At 39.3% G+C, this 22,176-nt stretch overlaps 1 protein-coding gene across 1 annotated transcript; it reads left to right on the top strand.

Moving 5' to 3' along the window:
* The first annotated feature begins 8,819 nt into the window (after positions 1-8,819).
* On the top strand, positions 8,820-9,400 carry LOC121493388 (40S ribosomal protein S2-like). The gene has a single exon (XM_041759208.1). It carries the CDS (start codon positions 8,858-8,860, stop codon positions 9,347-9,349), a length of 492 nt encoding a protein of 163 aa, XP_041615142.1. The 5' UTR covers positions 8,820-8,857; the 3' UTR covers positions 9,350-9,400.
* Positions 9,401-22,176: the final 12,776 nt, after the last annotated feature.

Raw genomic sequence — 22,176 nt, 5'->3', positions numbered from 1 at the left:
TAATTGAAGTTAAATTATTAGAGCATCTTTGAATCAGAAGAGAATGGAGTTCTCAAATGAGACCTGTCATTGAATCCAGAATTTCCCCTTTCAGATTCCCAAAAGGTGGCTATCCAATCTTAAGACCACCAAACCAACAGAATACGATAAACAATAAATTGTCCTCATTTCCTTTAAGCTTTTAAAAATATGTATTTCATAGACATAAACATAATAAGCATCCAATACCTTGAATGTGTTTAAGAAAAACCCTCCCACTGCACAGATTGGTGCCTCAGTAGGATGTCTGTTTCTAACCTTTGTTGGGGCCTCAATACTTCTTTCCCTCTTAGAGCCCCCTTGACTTCTTAGAGGCTTTTTAGAGCCTCTTAGCTCTCTCTCCGCTTCTCCACAAAACCTATTTTTCTTAAAGATTTTATTTATTTATTCATGAGAGACACACACAGAGAGAGAGAGAGACAGAGACAGAGACACAGGCAGAGGGAGAAGCAGGCTCCGTGCAGGTAGCCTGACGTGGGATTCGATCCCAGGTCTCCAGGATCACACCCTGGGCTAAAGGCAGCACTAAACTGCTGAGCCACCTGGGCTACCCACAAAACCTATTTTAAACTTCATCATCTATTCTTTCAAAAATTCCTGGCCCCTCTCCCAGCAGATGAATTCAGCTGATACTCTCAGCAGATGAATTCAGCTTCCACTGTATGCCATCAATTGGAATATACCTCAATTTGCAGAGCCCCAACAATCAAATTTATACATCTATAGCTGTTTTGCCCTTCCATCAGCTTGGTAGAGGCATTTGCTTCTATAAAGCTAGTTTTTTTTTTTTTTTTTTTTTACCTCTGTTCTGTTTCCTTTCCCTCCTGCCTCCTCAGAAGCCTTTCTTCTGACATTAGCACCTTGCTTCTGTGTCTTTAACACGTCTTTTCTGCTGGTGTTTCCCACCAATATTAAATATGTGCTTTAACTTTCTTATCTTAAAAAAAATAGACCTACATTTTACTCTATCATCTATTTCCCTTCAGCCAAGCCTCCCAAAAGCTTTCTCTATGCCTATCTTCACTTCCTCAAGTTCGATTTACTCTTCAAACCACTGCCATCTAGATCATCTGGATCCAGTCACTCTCTCCCTGCCCCCACACACTACCATCAAAGCTGCTCTGCCAAATACATGAGATAGAGCAAGATATTAGTAATACTTGTATCTGTATGCATGAATAAGTGTGGGTATATGGGGACACTCTGTTCTTTCCATTCGATGTTTCTGGAGACCTAAAATTGCTCTTGAAAATGTTTATTAATTTTAAAAATGAACAAATGTTCAGTGACCTTGGGAACAATACTGATGATGTATCACAAGCGTAGTTAGAGGTTCTAGGAAGAGTAGGGAAGAAAAAATAGTTGGAGAAATAATGCCTGAAACTTTTTCACATTTGAGGAAAAATAACCAACACACAGGTCAAAGACATTTAACAAACACACTAAAAGGGATAATGACAAAGAAAATCACTCCAAATCATATTATAATTACATTGTTGAAAATCAATGATAAGAGAAAATCTTTAAAACAACCAGAGAGGAAGATACATTACATAAGAATCATGGCTGATGTCATCAAAACCAATGCAAGTCAGGAGTCAATGAAATGACATTAAGAAATTTCTGAAGAGGGAAGGGAGTGAGCTCTATCAACTTCTATCAACCTATGATTGCATATCCAGCAAATATATTCTTCAAAAATAAAGGTGAAATAAAGATATTTTCTTATTAGCAAACTTGCACTTCAAGAAATGTTCAAGTTGAAGGAAAATGATACTTAGACTTATACAAAGGAATAAAGATTATGCAAAATGGTAATACATAACATGGAAAATTCATTTTTGATTCTGAAAAAAATATATATATATGAAAATCTAAATATAGAAGTTTAAGCAGTCAGGTCAATGGCCACTGTAGCTTTTCAATTTTGTGTTTTAAAAAATTTTGAGTATTCATTAGATTGTGACTGGAAAAAAAACTGATTATGAAGTACTAACATACGGCATATAACTAATGCACTAATGCAATCTTTATTATCTCATATTTCTCTTTTTCTGTTTCCTTTAGTGACTTATTAGATTGTTACATTAACATGCATCAGAAGCATAAGTCCATGTTAGCATTTAATATTTTGATGGTAATTTTTTTCTTTTCATAATATTTGCCTTTTGATTTACCTATTATATCCTTCTTCCCCACCAACCTGTTCATGCCACCCTTCCTCACAAGGACTTTCAAGCCAATTATTAAAATGAGGAATTAAGATTATATTAAAGAACATCTGAATGGGCGGACCATACATATTCCTACCTAAGTTCTTTATGCAATTTGGGCTACAAGCAAATATATTTTTATTGTTGTAGTAACACTGTACACTGCAGTAACACTGTACACTGCAGTAACACTGTAACTTAATTTTGTATCTCATTTTTTTACTCAATACTAAATGATACCACTTTCACATATATGTATAATATTCCATGTGATAGCTTCTATTCTTTCTTCTATTACTTGTGATTAGGAGCTTTACTTCAATCTAGATATTTTGATATTAATAGATAGCTTTCATGGGTAACCCTGAGTTCACTTGTTTTTTATTTTACTTATTCTTGAGTGAACTGTTTCCAATTGAAAACTGGTTTTTGTAGTATCTCATTTACAACTGAATAATCAAACATTACAGAGGTTTATTTTTCAACTTTCCCCCTTTTCCATTTATTGCATCTCACCCCCCCAAATGTGTAATCTCATCCATCCTACAGTGTCTACTCTTTATTTAACTTTATTTAACTTTATTTATTTATTTAACTTTATTTAACTTTAGCTGCACTTGCCTGATACTCTGTAGTACAGGATATGTAGTAATATTCAAAAGATGTGTAGGTGTGTTGACTTCAAGTTGAACAACAAGTGTGTTAAAATGAAATTGAATCTATAACTAGTCATTTATAATTCCATACAAATTAGTTTAATAACATTTTATTCAAAGTTGTAAAGATTTGGGAAAATCTTAATGATTCAACCATTTAATTAGCTTTATTTTCCTTTTTCTGGATGTAAAACAATTAAGTGTAATTCCAATGATTTCCATTTTTATTTTTATTTTACTTATTATTATTATTAAGTTTTGTAGATTTTATTTTTTATTTTTTTAATAAATTTATTTTTTATTGGTGTTCAATTTGCCAACATGTAGCACCCAGTGCTCATCCCATCAAGTGCCCCCCTCAGTGCCTGTCACCCAGTCATCCCCACCCCCCGCCCACCTCCCCTTCCACCCCCCCAGTTCGTTTCCCAGAGTTAGGAGTCTCTCATGTTCTGTCTCCCTCCCTGATATAAAAAATAGTGAAAGGGAATAAAGGGGAAAGGAGAAAAAATGAGTGGGAAATATTTATTATTTATTAATGAGAAACAGAGAGAGAGAGACAGAGACACAGGCAGAGGGAGAAGCAGGCTCCATGCAGAGAGCCCGAGGTGGGACTCGATCCTGGGTCTCCAGGATCAGGCCCTGGACTGAAGGCGGCGCTAAACCACTGAGCCACCCAGGCTGCCTGATTTCCATTTTTAAATAAGAAAGGAGTGTGATATAATTTAATTGGCATCATTTTTTAAAATAGTGGCACAAAGAATTATGGTATATTTTATGCTTGATGGCATCTTGAATTCAATAAATAAGGCAAATGAGTTAGATGTGGCAGGAACACTCTGGGAGGGTACACTCTGGGTGTCTTGGAAATTAGAGAAGAAGACCCAGGGAGGAGGAGAAGAGCAGGGAAATAAAGACTTGAGAGAAATAAGGCTAAACAAATGTTAAAATTTTGTGTCAGGACAGTTCTGTATATTCCACAGAGTTAACACTGAATTACATAACCCCTTCCAGAATTCTGTCTTCCCAAATAAATCATAAGCTTTGTGAAGGGAGAGATGATATCTTCTTCTCCCAGAGAGTTGGTGAGGCACTTGAGTTGCAAGTGTCCAGCTGGCATACGTATAGTGATCATGCTTTGTTTCATCTAGGCATATACCTACCAGAAAGATATTTTCACCAAATTATCCTTTCATATTTCTGGTTTTGTGAGTTAATATAAATCAGAGTCCTATTAGTATATACAAGACATTGCTCTTTGTTTAAGATTGCTCTGCTAACTGGACATCCCACTGACTATGGCCTAATGCCCATTTATAAATATTTGAATATCACAAAAAGAAACCACAAAACTTTGCCAACATAAACTGTGCTAATATAGAGAAATGGAAATCTTTAAGTTCATTCCTAAATTATCTTAGGATATACAGGTTTACACAGATTCATATAAAATTTTTTTCAAATATTTTAAAAGATTTTTAAAACTCAGAACATAGGGATCCCTGGGTGGTGCAGCGGTTTGGCGCCTTCCGTTGGCCCAGGGCGCGATCCTGGAGACCCGGGATCGGGTCCCGCGTCGGGCTCCCGGTGCATGGAGCCTGCTTCTCCTCCCTCTGCCTGTGTCTCTGCCTCTCTCTCTCTCTCTGTGACTATCATAAATAAAATAAAATTCTTTAAAAAAATAAAAAATAAAAAAAAAATAAAACTCAGAACACAAATAGGGGAAAATAAACAAGAGACTGAGGGAAGAGAAGGCAATATAGGTAAAGAAAGTAAAGATAAGACTTAATTCTAAGATCTGCTTATAGTGGATCAAGGTCATTTGTAGATTTGCTCACTATTGACAGTGGTAACCATATGAAAACATATTGCTCTATACAGGATGAGATTTTTGCACTGAAAGAAAGTGCCCTCATTTTTAATTAAAGCTTGTAGGCATATTATGGAAATAACACTATCTTCATTACTCAATGTACTTTAAAACATTCATGTGGCTCAGGAAACAGATGTTATTAAAATGTTTACGGTTATCAATGTTAAAAATGTCCATGCCCTGCTGGAGCTTATTTTTAAGCGAACATTCACTTCGTAACAAAATATTTCCATCAATTTATAATTATCTTTTTAATACAGTATTTGCTTTGGAAATTTGTCAAAAAAGCCTTATGAAAATCTAAATAAATTACATTGACTAGTTCCTCCTTCTCTACATTTCTAATTAACCCATCCCTTCCCAGAATATAATAAAATTTTATTAAAGCTACAGAACTATAAAAATGGAGTCTAGAGTAATAGCCAAATAACCAAACAAAAATTCCAGTTAAGAGTTTAGAAGCCCCACCCAAAGTCATTATCTTCAATTTACAACTACTACATTTTTTCTTCTAGCAGCTGACCATAAATTCACAAGACAGGATGACTTTAGGTAAGGGAAATGTAATGAGTGGGGGAGGATTTTGCTAATAATTATATCACAGATTAATAGCGTGTATGTTTCAAATAGGTATGTGTGTAAAAAGACACATAACATACATATGTTGTATACATAGTATAATATATATGTATTTTCCATGTGTATTTATAATGTGTGTGTACGTATAGGACAATTATGATGAGTTCACCATCATAGGGAGAAGAGCTAGAAGCCCAGAAGGGGGTTGGGAAAGCACCCTGACAGTATTCAGAGGCAGGGGGAGGGATATCTGTGATGACATGGAGGAAAGAAATGAAGTCTGTTTCCTATGAATCACAATTCAAAATGCCCCAAACTTGACTCAATGTCTGCTGGTATTCCAGTGGGAGAATGAAAGGAAGAGAAGATTTTGGAAAGATATGTAGAAAAAAATCACAGGACTTAGAAGAGAGCATTACACAGTGGAAAGAGTACAGTCCGTGGGATCACACCTAACCTTGCAGCCCCGCTCTGCCATTAACCAGATGTGTGACCCTTGGCAACTTACTCTTAAGCTCTTGGATCCTCCATTTCCTCATCTGCAAAATGTGTGCAATAATATTGCCTATCTCATGGGGCTGTTGGGAATATTAGAGACTTTACTAGACTCTAACAGATTATCCCTTTCCTGTGACTTCCATCTCATCATCTCTTTAGGTTCCTTTGCCTGGCCTATAAACATGCTCACACTTCTATTCTTTATTAAAACAAACAAAGTCTCCCATGAGCTTTGACTTTTTTTAGCCTTATGACTCTCTTTGTAATATTATCTTTGGCTTCATCTCGGATAACTTTAGGCCAAATGCTGATCAGCACTTTCACAAATGATTTTGTAGAGCACAAATTCAAAATGTTAAAGGAGCAGGATTATTTGAGAAAAAGTGCCCTCTATGGCTAAATAAGTTTAGCCAGTTCTGGGTTAGAGAAACCCTACTTGAGGATTTCTCAGAGCCTTTACTGTGCATTATAAATTTCTAAGAGAGGTAGTGTGCGGTTTTTCACAAACTTAATTGACCATATGACTCTTGTACCTGAAGAATCATATGACACTAATATTCCCCCAAAAAAAATTTTTTGATAGAGGGAGACAGTGGCTCAAACTCTGCTTATGATTACCACATCCTTCCTTTTTCTACTGCCTACCTTTTGGGAAATCCTAGCTTGGGGTTTCTGACTTTCCCCAACTGCCTTCTCACAAAGAGTCAACTGAGCCATAATTGGCTGAATTAAAAGATGTTCATTGAGTATAAGAAGTATTCAACTAATACAGGAAAGTAACACGAAGATTGTCAATGAAAATTGCCATCTAGTTTGATGATCCACCTAGATGGCAAAGCCTTTAAAAGATCAAAACTTGTTGATTCATAATATTGAGAAACAGTAGAAAAACAAAAACACTCAGTGAGGGTGACAGAACATGAAAGACACCTAACTCTGGGAAACGAACAAGGGGTGGTGGAAAGGGAGGTGGGTGGGGGGTTGGGGTAACTGGGTGACAGGCACTGAGGGGGACACTTGATGGGATGAGCACTGGGTGTTATGCTCTATGTTGGCAAATCAAATGCCAATAAAAAAATATACAAAAAATTAAAAAAAAACAAATGTACTGCTCTGGTGAGGGATGTTTGTGATGGGGGAGGCTGTGCATATGTAGGGGCAGGGGAATATATTGGAAATTTGCCTTTCACCTGATTTTGCTGTGCTGTAAGATTGCTCTAAAAATCAAATCCATTAAGAAAACAGAAAAAAAAAATGCCACAAAAATAGAGATAAGGAAAATTCTGACATTCTGAAAAACAAGGACCATTGGTGCTAGTAAATGTTAGAGAAAGTTTTTCTTTATGTATTACTTTTAAATTATTTTAAGATCACTGCAATATACAAGAATTTATATTGCTTCCCATCTCTATATCAATGATAACTTAATTATTCTGGCCACACGATTATAAATTACTACCAGGTCATTAGTTATAGTTTTGAATCTTGTGTCTAAATCCTAGGGGACTTGAAAGAGCCAGCTAGTAGAACAGTTCCAAGTCTTTAAAACATGATCCTGGAATGACATGAAGGGGTCATTTTCTTAATATATTTTTTAATATTTATTTATTTTAAAGAGTGAGTACAGGGGTGGGGTGGGAAGAGGCAGAGAGAGAAGAAGAGGGAGAAACTTAAGCAGCCTCTGTGCCGAGCATCGATCCCACCACTGTGAGATTATGACCTGAGCCCAAACCAAGAGTCAGATGCTTAACCTACTGTGCCACCCAGGCACCCCTTTTTAATACTTTATGTCTGATTTTACCTATCTTGATGTGATTTTATGGTTAGCGATTTATACATGTAAACATGTTATAGTTAATTCACTGCCATATAGATAGAAGAATGAAAGACTTGTTCACTGAATTCCTATCCCCTTAAATGAATAAAATTGAACTAAAACCCAAACTCCTGACATCCTTTACCTTTTCTCTCATGTCCCTATAAGCATATTCTATGCTTTTTTTTTTTTTTTTTTTTTTTTTTTTTTTTTATTGAGGGAGTGCTTTCTGGGAAAACCTATAAAGGTCTGAGGAAAGTAGAAAAGGGAAGGAGAAGCTAATTAAGAATGTGAAGACTAGAGGCACGTGGGTGGCTCAGTTGGTTAAACATCTGCCTTGGGCTTGGGTCCTTGGAGGGGAGGGGATTGGGTAACTGGGTGATGGACATTAAGGAGGGCATGTGATGTAGTGAGCACTGGGAATTATATAAGACTGATGAATCACTGAATTCTACCTCTGAAACTAATAATACACTATATGTTAATTGATTAAAATAAAGTAAAAATTTAATAAGTATGTGAAGGCTAGGGGCACCTGGGTGGCTCAGTTTCCTAAGTATCCAACTCTTGATTTTGGCTTAGGTCATGATCTCAGGGTCCTGAGACTGAGCTCCACGTAGGGTTCAGTGCTGGGGGGGTGGGTGGTCTGCTTGAGATTCTCTCTGCTCCTCCACCGATTCGTGAGCACACTCTCTCTCAATAAATCAAATCAAATCAAATCTTTTTTTTTATATACACATCTCTATATTTATATATTATATATAGGCACAGGGGTGGGCAGGAGCACCAGGCTCCACTTGTGCCCCCAGCTCCACTTCTGTTCACCCACACATAGAGGCAGCAGGGGGTGTTAGATGTGGCAGCTTTGGGGCAGGGGGTTTAGGCCTGGGCCCTGCCCCTCAGGGGGACTAGCTCTGGAGCCTTAGGAATATTCCTTCAGGGAAAACGGGGTGGGGTTTTAAAGGGTCAGTGTCCCCCATCCCCCCACCACCCTTCAGTCAGTCTGGGGCAGCCAGAGCCCTTCCATTCCAGAACTACCAGAGACTGGGATAGCTGGGGTAGACGAAGACAAGCAGCAGAGGGTGATTTACTTTGGGGCCACCTAAGCCCCTCAGGTCCTGAGAGGGGAGGCGGGGCAGAGGGAGCCTTGCCCTGCCTGGAGCAGGAGGCCAGAGCAAAGCCGTGGATGGTGGCCAGGTGCACCCTCTGCCCGGACCTGGGCCACCCGGGGTCTGGGTGGGGCACAGTGCCCATTTCCATCATCCTGGCCAAGCTTTCCATCGTCCCCGTGCGACGAGGCTACTGGGGGAACAAGATCGGCAAGCCCCACACTGTCCCATGCAAGGTGACTGGTCGCTGTGGTTCTGTGCTGGTGCGTCTCATCCCTGCCCCCAGAGGCACTGGCATTGTCTCAGCCCCTGTGCCCAAGAAGCTACTGATGATGGCTGGTATTGATGACTGCTACACTTCGGCCAGGGGCTGCACTGCCACCCTGGGGAACTTTGCCAAGGCTACTTTTGATGCGATCTCCAAGACCTACAGCTATCTCACCCCTGATCTCTGGAAAGAGACTGTGTTCACCAAGTCTCCCTATCAAGAATTCACTGACCATCTTGTAAAGACCCACACCAGAGTCTCCGTGCAGAGGACCCAGGCTCCAGCTGTGGCTACCACATAGTTTTATACAAGAAAAATAAAAGTGAATTAAAGCTTAAAAAAAAAAAAAAAACTCTTACCCCCCCCCCAAAAAAAACTCACCATTATAACAAGTGTCCCAACTTGAGAAGAAGGTGGGAACCAAATTCACCAGGATCTAGAAATTGGCAACACCTTTATGTCCATCTGCCCTGGCAAAATAACTCACAAAGCTCCTCTTCTCCTTGATCCTCTCCTTTATTCTTGCACGTTAGGGAAAATGAATATCAACTGGTTTGGTCAGTTGCCAGGGCACTGCTTTGACCTATTTTTATTTCCTTTCATTTTTTAAGTTTATTTATTTTAAGTTATCTCTGCCCAATGTGGGGCTCAAACTCATGGCCTTGGGATCATGAGTCACATGCCAGGTATCCCTTGACCTAGTTTTCTGATGGGTACAGTCCCAGGTTTAAAAGTCATATAGGATATGGCTCTCTTGGATGCAGTTCTAAGTCAAAGTTTATTCCCACAAGGAAGGAAATCAACTTCTTTCCCTCTACCCCATCCTTCCACATGGTTGGGCCAGGACTAGGCCCCAGCTGTGGCCTTGCTCAGCTCCACACTGTGGGGAAGTACATGGATGCCATCCTCTCTGTGGTGACATTTAGTCAGGTGCTGGCAGTTGTGTGTTGGATTAGTCTCCAAGATACCCAAGAGTGTTATGGAGGATGGTAGAGAAGGAAGTAATGGGTGAAAGAAAGAAAGGGCTCACAGCTTCTTTGGTCTGAGGCCATACTGACTAATAGCTTATATAACAGGAGAGCTCCACAGAGCAGCCCACCTTACCAGAATTCTCTAAAATAGGGACTAGAGTCTAAGACACACAAAAATTAAAGTGTGACTTTCTTTTTCTTGCTATTTTTCTTTGTACGTATACTTCCTTTAGAAACCACAGAAGGGTAGCTATGGTCAAAGGAAGACTTGAGTAGCCCTAGATCTCATGGTCATGGTGACCTTTATTTAATGAAACACTCCTTTTTTAGATACTTAAATAGGGTTAAATAGGAATCTAACCCCCTCCTCTAATTTCTCTAGAGCCTAGAAGCCCTTCAGCAAGAGAATCTTTTTTTTTATATTTTTTTTATTGGAGTTCAATTTGCCAACATTTAGCATAACACCCAGTGCTCATCCCACCAAATGCCCCCCTCAGTGCCCATCACCCAGTCACCCCAACCCCCTGCCAACTTCCCCTTCCACTACCCCTTGTTCATATCCCAGAGTTAGGTGTCTCTTATGTTTATCACCCTCATTGACATTTTCACTCATTTTCACTCCTTTCCCTTTATTCCATTTCACTAATTTTTATATTCCCTAAATGAATGAGACCATATAATGTTTGTCCTTCTCCGATTGACTTATTTCACTCAACATAATACCCTCCAGGTCCATCCACGTCGAAGTAAATGGTGGGTATTTGTCATTTCTAACGGCTGAGTAATATTCCATTGTATACATAGACCACAGCTTCTTTATCCATTCATCTTTCGATGGACACTGAGGCTCCTTCCACAGTTTGGCTATTGTGGACATTTCAGCAAGAGAATCTAATCTCTCTCCACAATTAGAGTATTGGAATTCAAATAATATATAGATGCACTAAAAAAAATAGATATATAGATAGATAGATAGATAGATAGATAGATAGATGATAGATAGACAGATGCATTTGATAACAGTTCATTGGGATTGGAAGGGGCCACAGAAGCCAAATGACAGAGGGGAAAACAAGTGAGGTTTGTTTTGTTTTGAAATAAGGACAATTTAACTGAGTGAACATCGCCAGACCTGAATGCTAGGCAAACAAGGTATCTGAGGAACACATGAATTCGGACTTGAACTCTTCTAGCTCGCCCTTACCAGAGTGCCAATGCATCCTGAGAAAGAAAAGGCTACATGATAAAATGGGAAGACCCAAGACTGTCTCCTGTGGGATCCACCGTCTTTTAGAAAGGAGTCTTAATTGGAAAATACAACAACAACTACTGAAAACAACTCTGATCCATTTAAGTAGAAAAATAATTTATTAAAGGATTTTAAATTTCTTTGATAATCAGAGAAACAGGATTTGGAGGCAACCTCACCAGTAACCATGCCCCAAATCACACTGCAGAGGTCACCAATGATGCTTCCACCCTGGGCTAGACAATGCAGCTTCCATCACCAACACTATTGATGTTAGATAACAGGCTGGCTACCACGTTAGAACCTGAGATGTCACTCCCTCTGAAAACAGGAGAGAGCCTCACCTAACCTTGCCAGAATGAATACCTCCATTCCTTTAGGGTTTGAGCTCTGGTAGCTGACTGGGGGATCTCAGGACATATGTCTATGCTCTAGCTTCTAGTAGGAGAAAATAGAGACTCAAATGGGGACTCTTCTGCCTAAACATTATGAAAATGTTCAAAGGTACTGATGGCCAACAGAAACTGACCTGAGTCTACTCTTTAGCTGACAATAGAAGGGGAGAGGTTTTTCTGACTAGCCAATGAGCCTCAGTTAATTAGAAACTAAAACAAGATTTAAACCCAGGCAGCTTGGATCTCAAGCTTGTATTCTTACAGACTAGAGAATTCTGCCAAAATAATTGGTCTTATCTAGGACCAACAAACTGGTCAAATCTGGACACATTTAACTCATACACAATTTAAATTTTTAAAAAGATTTTATTTATTTAATCATGACAGAGAGAGAGAGAGGGAGAAGGAGGGAGAGGCAGACACTGGCAGAGGGAGAAGCAGGCTCCATGCAGGGAGCCCAATTTGGGACTTGATCCCGGGTCTCCAGGATCATGCCCTGGGCAGAGGGCGACACCAAACTGCTGGGCCAACGGGGCTGCCCCACAATTTAATTCTGAATGCATCTTAGTCCTTTCCCATAAAATATACTAAAAAAAAATCAGAATTATAGTTTATCATTCTTTTGTTCTAAAAACTGTTGTTTCATTGCTAAGGAAGAACTGGATATTAAGATGTTCACTGTAGCACTGCTTATAATGGCAAAAATTTGGAAAATAAAACACACCAGGAAAGAATGAATAAGTAAAATGTGGTATGCTATATGATGAATATACATAGTTAAAAGGAACAAACTCGATCAATGTATATAACCATGGTTAGAGCTCAAAAATATGTTCAGTGACAAAAGCAACTTGTCCAACAATATGTACAGTATGACATATTTCCTCTTTTTAAAGTATCCTCCCATACTGGACTTGAACTCAGGACTCTGAGATCAAGACCTGAGCTGATATCAAGAGTCAGACACTTAATCAGCTGAGCCACTCAGGTGCCTCATTGTTCTATTCTTAAAACACAAAAAGCAATACATTATGTTGTTTGTGGGAAAACATATGTATAGTGACAAAATTTTTTTATTTTTAATTTTATTTTTTCTTTTCAATTTTTTATTTAAATTATAGTTAGTTAACATATAGTGTAATATTGATTTCAGGAGTAGAATTTAGTAATTCATCACTTACATATAACACCTGGTGCTTCATCATAACAAGTGATGATGTTATACCTTAATACCCATCACCCATTTAGCTCATCCTCCACTCACCTCTCTCCATCAACCCTCAGGTTTTTCTCTATCATTAGGAGTCTCTTATGGGGGGCACCTGGGTGGCTCAATCTATTAAGCATCTGCATTGCACACAGGTCATGATCCCAGGGTCCTGGGATCAAGCCCTGAGTCGGACTCATGGGAGTAGGGAGGGAGTCTGCTTCTCCATCTGTCCCTACCCCTGTCTGCCCCTACCCCTGCTCATGCTTTTTCTACCTCTCTCAAGTAAATAAATACAATCTTTTTTTAAAAAGTCTCTTATAGTTTCTCTCTCTCACTCTTTTTTTTACCTTCCCCTGTGTTCATCTGTTTCTTAAATTCTACGAGTGAAATCATATGGTATTTGTCTTTCTCTGACTTATTTCTGTTAGCATAATACATTATAGCTCCATCTACATCGTTGCAAATGGCAAGATTTCATTCTTTCTGATGGCTGAGTAATATTCCATTGTGCATATACACCACGTCTTCTTTATCCATTTGTAAGTCGATGGACATATGCTCTTTCCATAGCTTGGCTATTGTTGATAATGCTGTTATGAACATCGGGGTGCCTGTACCCCTTTGAATTTATATTTTTGTATCATTTGGGAAAATAGCTAGTAGTGTAACTCTATTTTTAACTTTTTGAGGAACCTCAATACTGTTTTCCAGAGTAGCTGCACCAGTTTTCATTCCCACGAACAGTGCAAGAGGGTCCCCTTTTGCCCTCATCCTCGTCAACACTTGTTTCTTGTGTTGTTAATTTTAGCCATTCTGACAGGTGTGAGATGGTATCTCATCATAGTTTGATTTGTACTTCCCTGATGATGAATGAAGTAACAAAATTTTCTAAAGTGTGGACTAGAAGAATCTACACCAAACTCATGATTGTAGATGTGCATGGGCAGGGAAGCAGATGAACGGGACTGAGGAGAGAGACAACTTTATCTGTAATTCTCTTTGATTAAAAATATTTGAAGCCAATACGATAAAATATTAACATCTGTCCTCTCTGAGTGGCAGAACATATAGGAAGTTTTCTCCAGATTAAAAAAAAAAAAAAGACAGAGAAAAGAGGAGGAAAAGGAGATAAATGGAAGAGGGGGAAAGTGATGGATCTCAAGTTCCAGATAGAAAGACAAAGCATTTGGTTATTTAAGAAGCAATTCTTTCCAGATGCCCTGTCTATAAATGAACTTCTCTAAGCCAAGTGGGAATTCCAACCCAAATTCATTGTCAACAGCTTTGATTTTGAATAACTTCTTTCTTGCTTTTAAGCCTTCAACTCTGTTTATCTTTGACATTGGTCGATAGTACTTTGCCCTTTAGAGTCTGTCATTTTTCTGGCTTCAGCCTGGATCTTTTTGATGAAATCCTATTTTCCTCCCCGGGACTGTTATTTCTGCCACTTCAGCCCACTTCTCTGCTGCTGCTATTGATAGATTTTATTTGTGTTTGACACTGTTTCTAAGTTTTTTTTCTTTTTTTTTTCTTTCTTTTTTTTTTTTTTTACAACACAGACTCATTTTACCTTTAAAAATCTTTTCTCACCGGGACACCTGTACCCTGATGTTTCTAGCAGCAATGTCCACAATAGCCAAACTGTGGAAGGAGCCTCGGTGTCCATCGAAAGATGAATGGATAAAGAAGATGTGGTTTATGTATACAATGGAATATTACTCAGCAATTAGAAACGACAAATACCCACCATTTGCTTCAACGTGGATAGAACTGGAGGGTATTATGCTGAGTGAAGTAAGTTAGTCAGAGAAGGACAAACAGTGTATGTTCTCATTCATTTGGGGAATATAAATAATAGTGAAAGGGAATATAAGGGAAGGGAGAAGAAATGTGTGGGAAATATCAGAAAGGGAGACAGAACTTAAAGACTCCTAACTCTGGGAAATGAACTAGGGGTGGTGGTGGGGGAGGAGGGCGGGGGATGGGGGTGAATGGGTGACGGGCACTGAGGGGGACACTTGACGGGATGAGCACTGGGTGTTATTCTGTATGTTGGTTAATTGAACACCAATAAAAAATTAATTTATTAAAAAAATAAAAATAAATAAATAAATAAAAATAAATAAAAAATAAAATCTTTTCTAATCAGATAGGTACTATTGGGATCTTCATCCTTGGGTACAGAAACAAAGATACAAAGGGTTAAGCTCTAGATCACATGGCCAATAAATGAGTATGAAGACACATCATTTTTCTCTGTTCTCCTGTTCATAGGCATCAATGAGACTTCCAATTATTTGCCATTACAAATAATGCTGCAGAGAGCATCCGGTACATGTCTTTTCGTGCACCTATAACAAGTCTCTAGGGTATACACTTTGAAGTGGAATTGCAGCATTATAGGGAATAAGTATTCTCAACTTTGCTACATTTTGTCAAAGTGCTTTAAGTGATGATCCTGATTTATGCTCCCCACCTATACAGCCCAGAAATGTTAACCCATATTATTCCCACCTACTAGAGAAGTAAAACTAAATTTTTATTAATATGACAGGTATAAAAATAGAACCTCACTGTGGTTTTAATTTGTATTTCTGATTACTCTTCAGGTTAAACCCCTTTTAAAGTTTTCTATGAATTATCTACCTATACCTTTTACCATTGCTATATTGGGTTATCTGTTATTTTTGTCATGTTGGGAACCTTTACATATTAAATACCAATCCTTTGTCTATCACCTACACTGTAAATACCTTCTCCCAGTCTGTGGCTTATCATTTCCTCCATGGTATCTTCTGTAAAACAGATTTTTTTTCTAAATCTAGTCAAATTTCCCAATCTTTCACTTATGGTTAAACTTTTTTTGTCTTACCTAGAAAAATATTTTTATGCCCAGACATAAAGTAATTCTCTTAAATTTTTCTCCAAAAGAGTTAAAGTTTTGCTTTGGACATCCAGGTCTAAATTAGCTGGAGTTATATTTGTGTATGATGAGTCGTGGCACTCTAGCTGTATCCTTCCTCCACATGATTTACAATTTTCCCCAGGACCATTTTCCTAATCAGTATTACCACCTCGTTTATTTATTTAGCAAGTTTTCTTATGCACATAGTCCTGTTCCTGGACTCTCCAAGCTGTCCCACTATTCCATGTGTCTATTTCTGCATTTATGTCACAATGTTTTTTACTTAACTTCATTATAAATATTGATATCTGATAAGACATGTCTCCCTGCTTGTTCATCTTTAAAATATTTCTTGACTCTTGGCCCTTTGCTCTTTTATATAAAATTTAGAGTCAGAACACTAAGTTCCACAAAAAAATGGAATTTTTTTTTTAAATGGAATTTTTATTCTATCAACATTTACCAATCCAATATTTGTATTAACATTATGGATAATTTGGCAAAAACCAACCTTTTAATATTAAGTCTACCTATTAGTGAAAGGTATAAATCTTTCCATCTATTTAGGTCTTCTTTAATACCTTGTTACAGAATGTCAAAACACTTCAAAGATCTTGTACATATTCAGTTATTTGTTCCTTGGTGTTTTATGTTTCTTATTGCCCTTAAAAATTATGTTTTATTTTAAAAATTTACATTGATAAACAAGTCACAGGAGTGAAAAGTACGGTAGAGGGAATATAGTCAATTATATTGAAATAACTTTGTATGGTAACAGAGGGTAACCATCCTTACTATGGTGAGGATTTTGTAATGTATATAATCGTTAAATCACTGTTGTAACCTGAAACTAATATAATATTACATGCCAACTATACTTAATTAAAAATAAAGGCAAGGAGGGGGGCAGGATGTCAGGAAAGTAGGGTCCCCAAGTCACCTGTCCCCCCCAACTTATCTAGATAACTTTCAAATCATCCTGAAAATCTACAAATTCGGCCTGAGATTTAAAGAGAGAACAGCTGGAATGCTACAGTGAGAAGAGTAGGCACTTCTATCAAGGTAGGAAGACGGAAAGAAAAGATATAAAAAAGCATCCAAGGGGGAGGGCCCCCTCGAGGAGCCAAGGCTAAGGCCAGGCAGCGAGAGCCCCCAGGACAGGAAAGCCCCGTCCCGGAGAAGCAGGAGCTTCACCAATCTTCCCGGAGGGAAAGGCGCTCGCAGGGAGCTTGGGCAGGATCCCAGGAGGGGCAGTGATGCCCTCAGGCTCCCAGGGGCACTAACAGAGGACCTGCGTCCCAGGAGAGACCCCGCCACACCCCGTAGCCACCGAGCTCCCTAAGGGCTGCAGCACGCACCCGACGGGGCCCCGAGAGCAGCTCAGACAGCGGCTCAGGCGGCGGCTCCATGCGGAGGGGGCTGCGCGGCGCGGGAGCGCGATTCCAGCAGTGCAGGCCCCTGATACTAGGGCACCAGGGACACAGCCCAGGATCCTGCGTTCCCCCGGGACAGGCGGAGGCTGGGAGGACACAGGACAGCGAGGACGCTCCTGCTGCCTGGCGCCCCCGAGCTGTGCAGATCAGCGCCCCTGCCCCCAGAGCATCCAGGCTCCTGCGGACTCGGAGCTGCGGTAGTTACTGCAGGAGCTGACTCCAGGGCTAGAGAGCTGGCCATCACCAGTGGGGTTGTTCCTCCTGGTGTCACCTTGCACCTGGTACTGAGCAGGGCCACCAGGGAGCAGGGGCCTCACGGGGTAAACAGCTCCCACTGAGCCGTGCACCTGGCAGCAGGTAGGACAGCTCCCCCAGGTGCACACACCTGAGAGTCAGCACAGCAGGCCTCTCCCCCAGAAGACCAGCTGGAAGGACAGGGGAAGAGCCAGTTCTTGACCAAGCAGCGCTGGAAAGTTCCAGAAGAAGTCTAGGGTCTTACAGTACATAGAATCAGAGGATACCCCTCCTTCTTTTTTTGTTTTTTTGTTTGTCCCCCCCCCCATTTTTTTTCTCTTTTTCCTTCCTTTTTCCAGTACAACTTGTTTTTAGCCACTCTGCACTGAGCAAAATGACTAGAAGGAAGAACTCACCACAAAAGAAAGAATCAGAAACAGTCCTCTCTCCCACAGAGTTATAGAATTTGGATTACAATTCAATGTCAGAAAGCCAATTCAGAAGCACAATTATAAAGCTACTGGTGGCTCTGGTAAAAAGCATAAAGGATTCAAGAGACTTCATGACTGCAGAATTTAGATCTAATCAGACCGAAATTAAAAATCAATTAAATGAGATGCAATCCAAACTGGAGGTCCTAACGATGAGGGTTAACGAGGTAGAAGAATGAGTGAGTGCCATAGAAGACAAGTTGATGGCAAGGAAGGAAGCTGAGGAAAAAAGAGAAAAACAATTAAAAGATCATGAGGGGGGCAGCCTGAGTGGCTCAGGGGTTTAGTGCCGCCTTCAGCCAAGGGCATGATCCTGGAGACCCAGGATTGAGTCCCACTTCGGGCTCTCTGCATGGAGCCTGCTTCTCCCTCTGCCTGTGTCTCTGCCTCTCTCTGTCTGTGTGTGTGTGTGTCTCTCCTGAATAAATAAATAAAATCTTTAAAAAAAAAGATCATGCACTGGGTTTTATTCTATATGTTGGCAAATTGAACACCAATAAAAAATAAATTTATAAAAAAATAAAAAATAAAAATAAAACCTTAAAAAGATCATGAGGAAAGGTTAAGGGGAATAAATGACAGCCTCAAAAGGAGAAATCTACATTTAATTGGGGTTCCAGAGGGAGCCAAAAGGGACAGAGGACCAGAAAGTGTATTACAAATCATAGCTGAGAACTATGAGGCCAGCATCACCCTAATTCCAAAACCAAAGACCCCACCAAAAAGAATTATAGACCAATATCCCTGATGAACACAGATGCAAAAATTCTCAACAAAATACTAGCCAATAGGATCCAACAGTACATTAATAAGATTATTCACTATGACCAAGTGGGATTTATCCCTAGGATGCAAGACTGGTTCAACACTCATAAAGCAATCAATGTGATAGATCATATCAACAAGAGAAAAAACAAGAACCACATGATCCCCTCAATAGATGCAGAGAAAGCATTTGACAAAATACAGCATCCATTCCTGATCAAAACTCTTCAGAGTGTAGGGATAGAGGGAACGTTGCTCAGCATCTAAAAAGCCATCTATGAAAAGCCCACAGCAAATATCATTCTCAATGGGGAAACACTGGGAGGCTTTCCCCTAAAATCAGGAACATGACAGGGATGTCCACTCTCACCACTGCTATTCAACATAGTACTAGAAGTCCTAGCCTCAGCAATCAGGCAACAAAAAGAAATAAAAGGCATTCAAATTGGCAAAGAAGTCAAACTCTCCCTCTTTGCAGATGACATGATACTGTACCTAGAAAACCCAAAAGACTCCACCCCAAGATTGCTAGAACTCATACAGCAATTCAGAAGTGTGACAGGATACAAAAATCAATGCCCAGAAATCAGTGGCATTTCTATACACTAACAATGAGACTGAAGAAAGAGAAATTAATTAAGGAGTCAATCCCATTTACAGTTGCACCCAAAAGCATAAGATACCTAGGAATAAACCTAACCAAAGAGGTAAAGGATCTGGTTTTCTTTTTTTTAATATTCCCCTGGCTATTCGGGGTCTTTTCTGATTCCATACAAATCTTAAGATGATTTGTTCCAACTCTCTGAAGAAAGCCCATGGTATTTTGATAGGGATTGCATTAAATGTGTAAATTGCCCTGGGTAGCATTGACATTTTCACAATATTAATTCTTCCAATCCATGAGCATGGAATATTTTTCCATCTTTTTATGTCTTCCTCAATTTCTTTAAGAAGCGTTATGTAGTTTTTAGGGTAGAGATCCTTTACCTCTTTGGTCCCCCTTAATATTTCTTGCAGAGTTGGTTTGGTGGTCACATATTCTTTCACTTTCTGCCTATCTTGGAAGTTCTGTATCTCTCCTTCTATTCTGAATGAGAGCCTTGCTGGATAAAGTATTCTTGGCTGCATGTTCTTCTCATTTGGGACCCTGAATATATCCTGCCAGCCCTTTCTAGCCTGCCAGGTCTCTGTGGAGAGGTCTGCTGTTAACCTAACACTTCTCCCCATAGTGGTTAGGGATCTCTTGTCTCTTGCTGCTTTAAGGATCTTCTGTTTATCTTTGGAATTTGCAAGTTTCACTATTAAATGTCAGGAGGTTGAATGGTTTTTATTGATTTTAGGAGGGGAATCTCTCTATTTTCTGGATCTGAATGCCTGTTTCCCTTCCCAAGTTAGGGAAGTTCTCAGCTATGATTTGTTCAAATACATTTTCTGGTCCTCTGTCCCTTTTGGCGCCCTCTGGAACCCCAATTAAATGTAGATTTCTCCTTCTGAGGCTGTCATTTATTTCCCTTAACCTTTCCTCATGATCTTTTCATTGTTTTTCTCTTTTTTCCTCAGCTTCCTTCCTTGCCATCAACTTGTCTTCTATGGCACTCACTCGTTCTTCTACCTCATTAACCCTCATCGTTAGGACCTCCAGTTTGGATTGCATCTCATTTAATTGATTTTTAATTTCAGCCTGATTAGATCTAAATTCTGCAGTCATGAAGTCTCTTGAATCCTTTATGCTTTTTACCAGAGCCACCAGTAGCTTTATAATTGTGCTTCTGAATTGGCTTTCTGACATCAAATTGTAATCCAAATTCTGTAACTCTGTGGGAGAGAGAACTGTTTCTGATTCTTTCTTTTGTGGTGAGTTCTTCTTCTAGTCATTTTGCTCAGTGCAGAGTGGCTAAAAACAAGTTGTACTTGATAGAAGTGGGAACTCTTCTCACTGTAGCATTCCAGCTGTTCTCTCTTTAAATCTCAGGTCGAATTCATAGGTTTTCAGGATGATTTGAAAGTTATTAGGTAAGTTGGTGGGGACAGGTGACTTGGGGATCCTACTCTTCTGCCATCTTGCCCTGCCCCCCATTTGATTTTTCAGATTTTAGAATGTCCTTGCATTCTTGAAACTACTTGATCATAATATTTTTGATATACTATTTTATTTAATTAACTAATAGTTTACTTATAATTTTATGTCTTTGTTAATAAGTGGAAATGAGGGACACCTGGGTGGCTCAGTGCTTTAATGCCTGCCTTTGGCCAGGAGTGTGATCCTAGAGTCCCAGGATCAAGTGCCACATTGGGTTCCCTGCATAGAACCTGCTTCTCCCTCTCCCTGTGTCTCTGCCTCCTTCTCTCTCTGTGTGTCTCTCATGATGAATGATAAAACCTTTTAAAAAAGTAAGTGAAAATGGGCCTATACATCTTTTTCCTTACCTTTTCCTTTTTTTTTTTAAAGATTTTATTTATTTATTTGAGAGAGAAAGAAAGCACAGAGAGGGAGTAAGAGGGAGAAGCAGATACCTCACTGAGCAGGGAGCCCAACGTGGGACCCGATCCCAGAACTCCAGGATCATGACTTGAGCTGAAGACAGACACTTAACCTACTAAGCCCCCCAGGTGCTCCTCCTTTTCCTTTCCTTATTAAATTTTGGAGACAAGACTAAATTAAACTCATGAAAAGAAAAAGAGTTGGAGGCATCTTTTTTTTCCTATTTTCAGAAACAACTTGTATTAAACAAGTATTATCTATTCCCTGAAAGCTTTGTGGAATTCATTTATAATGCTCTCTGAGCCTGAGCTTTTATGGTAATTGGAGGGGTGATCTCTGATGACTACCATTTTCATTTCTTCAGTGACTATTACTAGCCTGTTCAAGTTATCTCTTTGTGACAATATTAGTATTTTCTATTTTTACCAGAAATTCACTTTTATAGATTTCAAATGTATTATTAGCATGTAGTTAGAAAAACTATTGTGTCATATGGATACAATTAGCTACAAAGAAGGCTGAGAAACATCATATTTATTCTAGGTAATCACATAATCATGTGTCCAGCTAAAAATGGATCATTTATTTTAACTTAGGAAAAATTAAAAATGAATATTAGTAGACAATTTATAATCATCTTCATAGCTTCAATGATTAGCAACATGCTCCAGGAGATGGATTAATACTGGGGTCTTAGTTTGTGTTCTCCTGGTAGGTTTAAGAGGCAAGAGTTAGAGGTATGTTTAAGGGCAGATACCAGAGCCTATGGTGCCAGAGATTGGAATTATCATTCCTATTTTTCTCTGCACAAGGAAATTAGGGTGCCTCAGGAACCCCCACTTAGTCTTCTACCCCAAGACTGCTCTATTTAAAGTTTTCTTCCTTGTTCTATTCCCCTGTCTCTCAAGGAACGGAAGGAGAGGAGAAATATTCAGAAGTTTGATGTCTGTCTATATCCAACTAGGTTTTCTGTTCTTATCCCTCACATACCAG

This window comes from Vulpes lagopus, chromosome 6 (assembly GCF_018345385.1).
Source record: "Vulpes lagopus strain Blue_001 chromosome 6, ASM1834538v1, whole genome shotgun sequence".
NCBI lineage: Eukaryota > Metazoa > Chordata > Mammalia > Carnivora > Canidae > Vulpes > Vulpes lagopus.
This window is presented reverse-complemented; position numbering and strand designations above follow the sequence as displayed.

What these genes read in the sequence shown, in the direction of transcription:
- LOC121493388 (XM_041759208.1), top strand. Translation starts at nt 8,858, where the DNA reads ATGGTGGCCAGGTGCACCCTCTGCCCGGACCTGGGCCACCCGGGGTCT.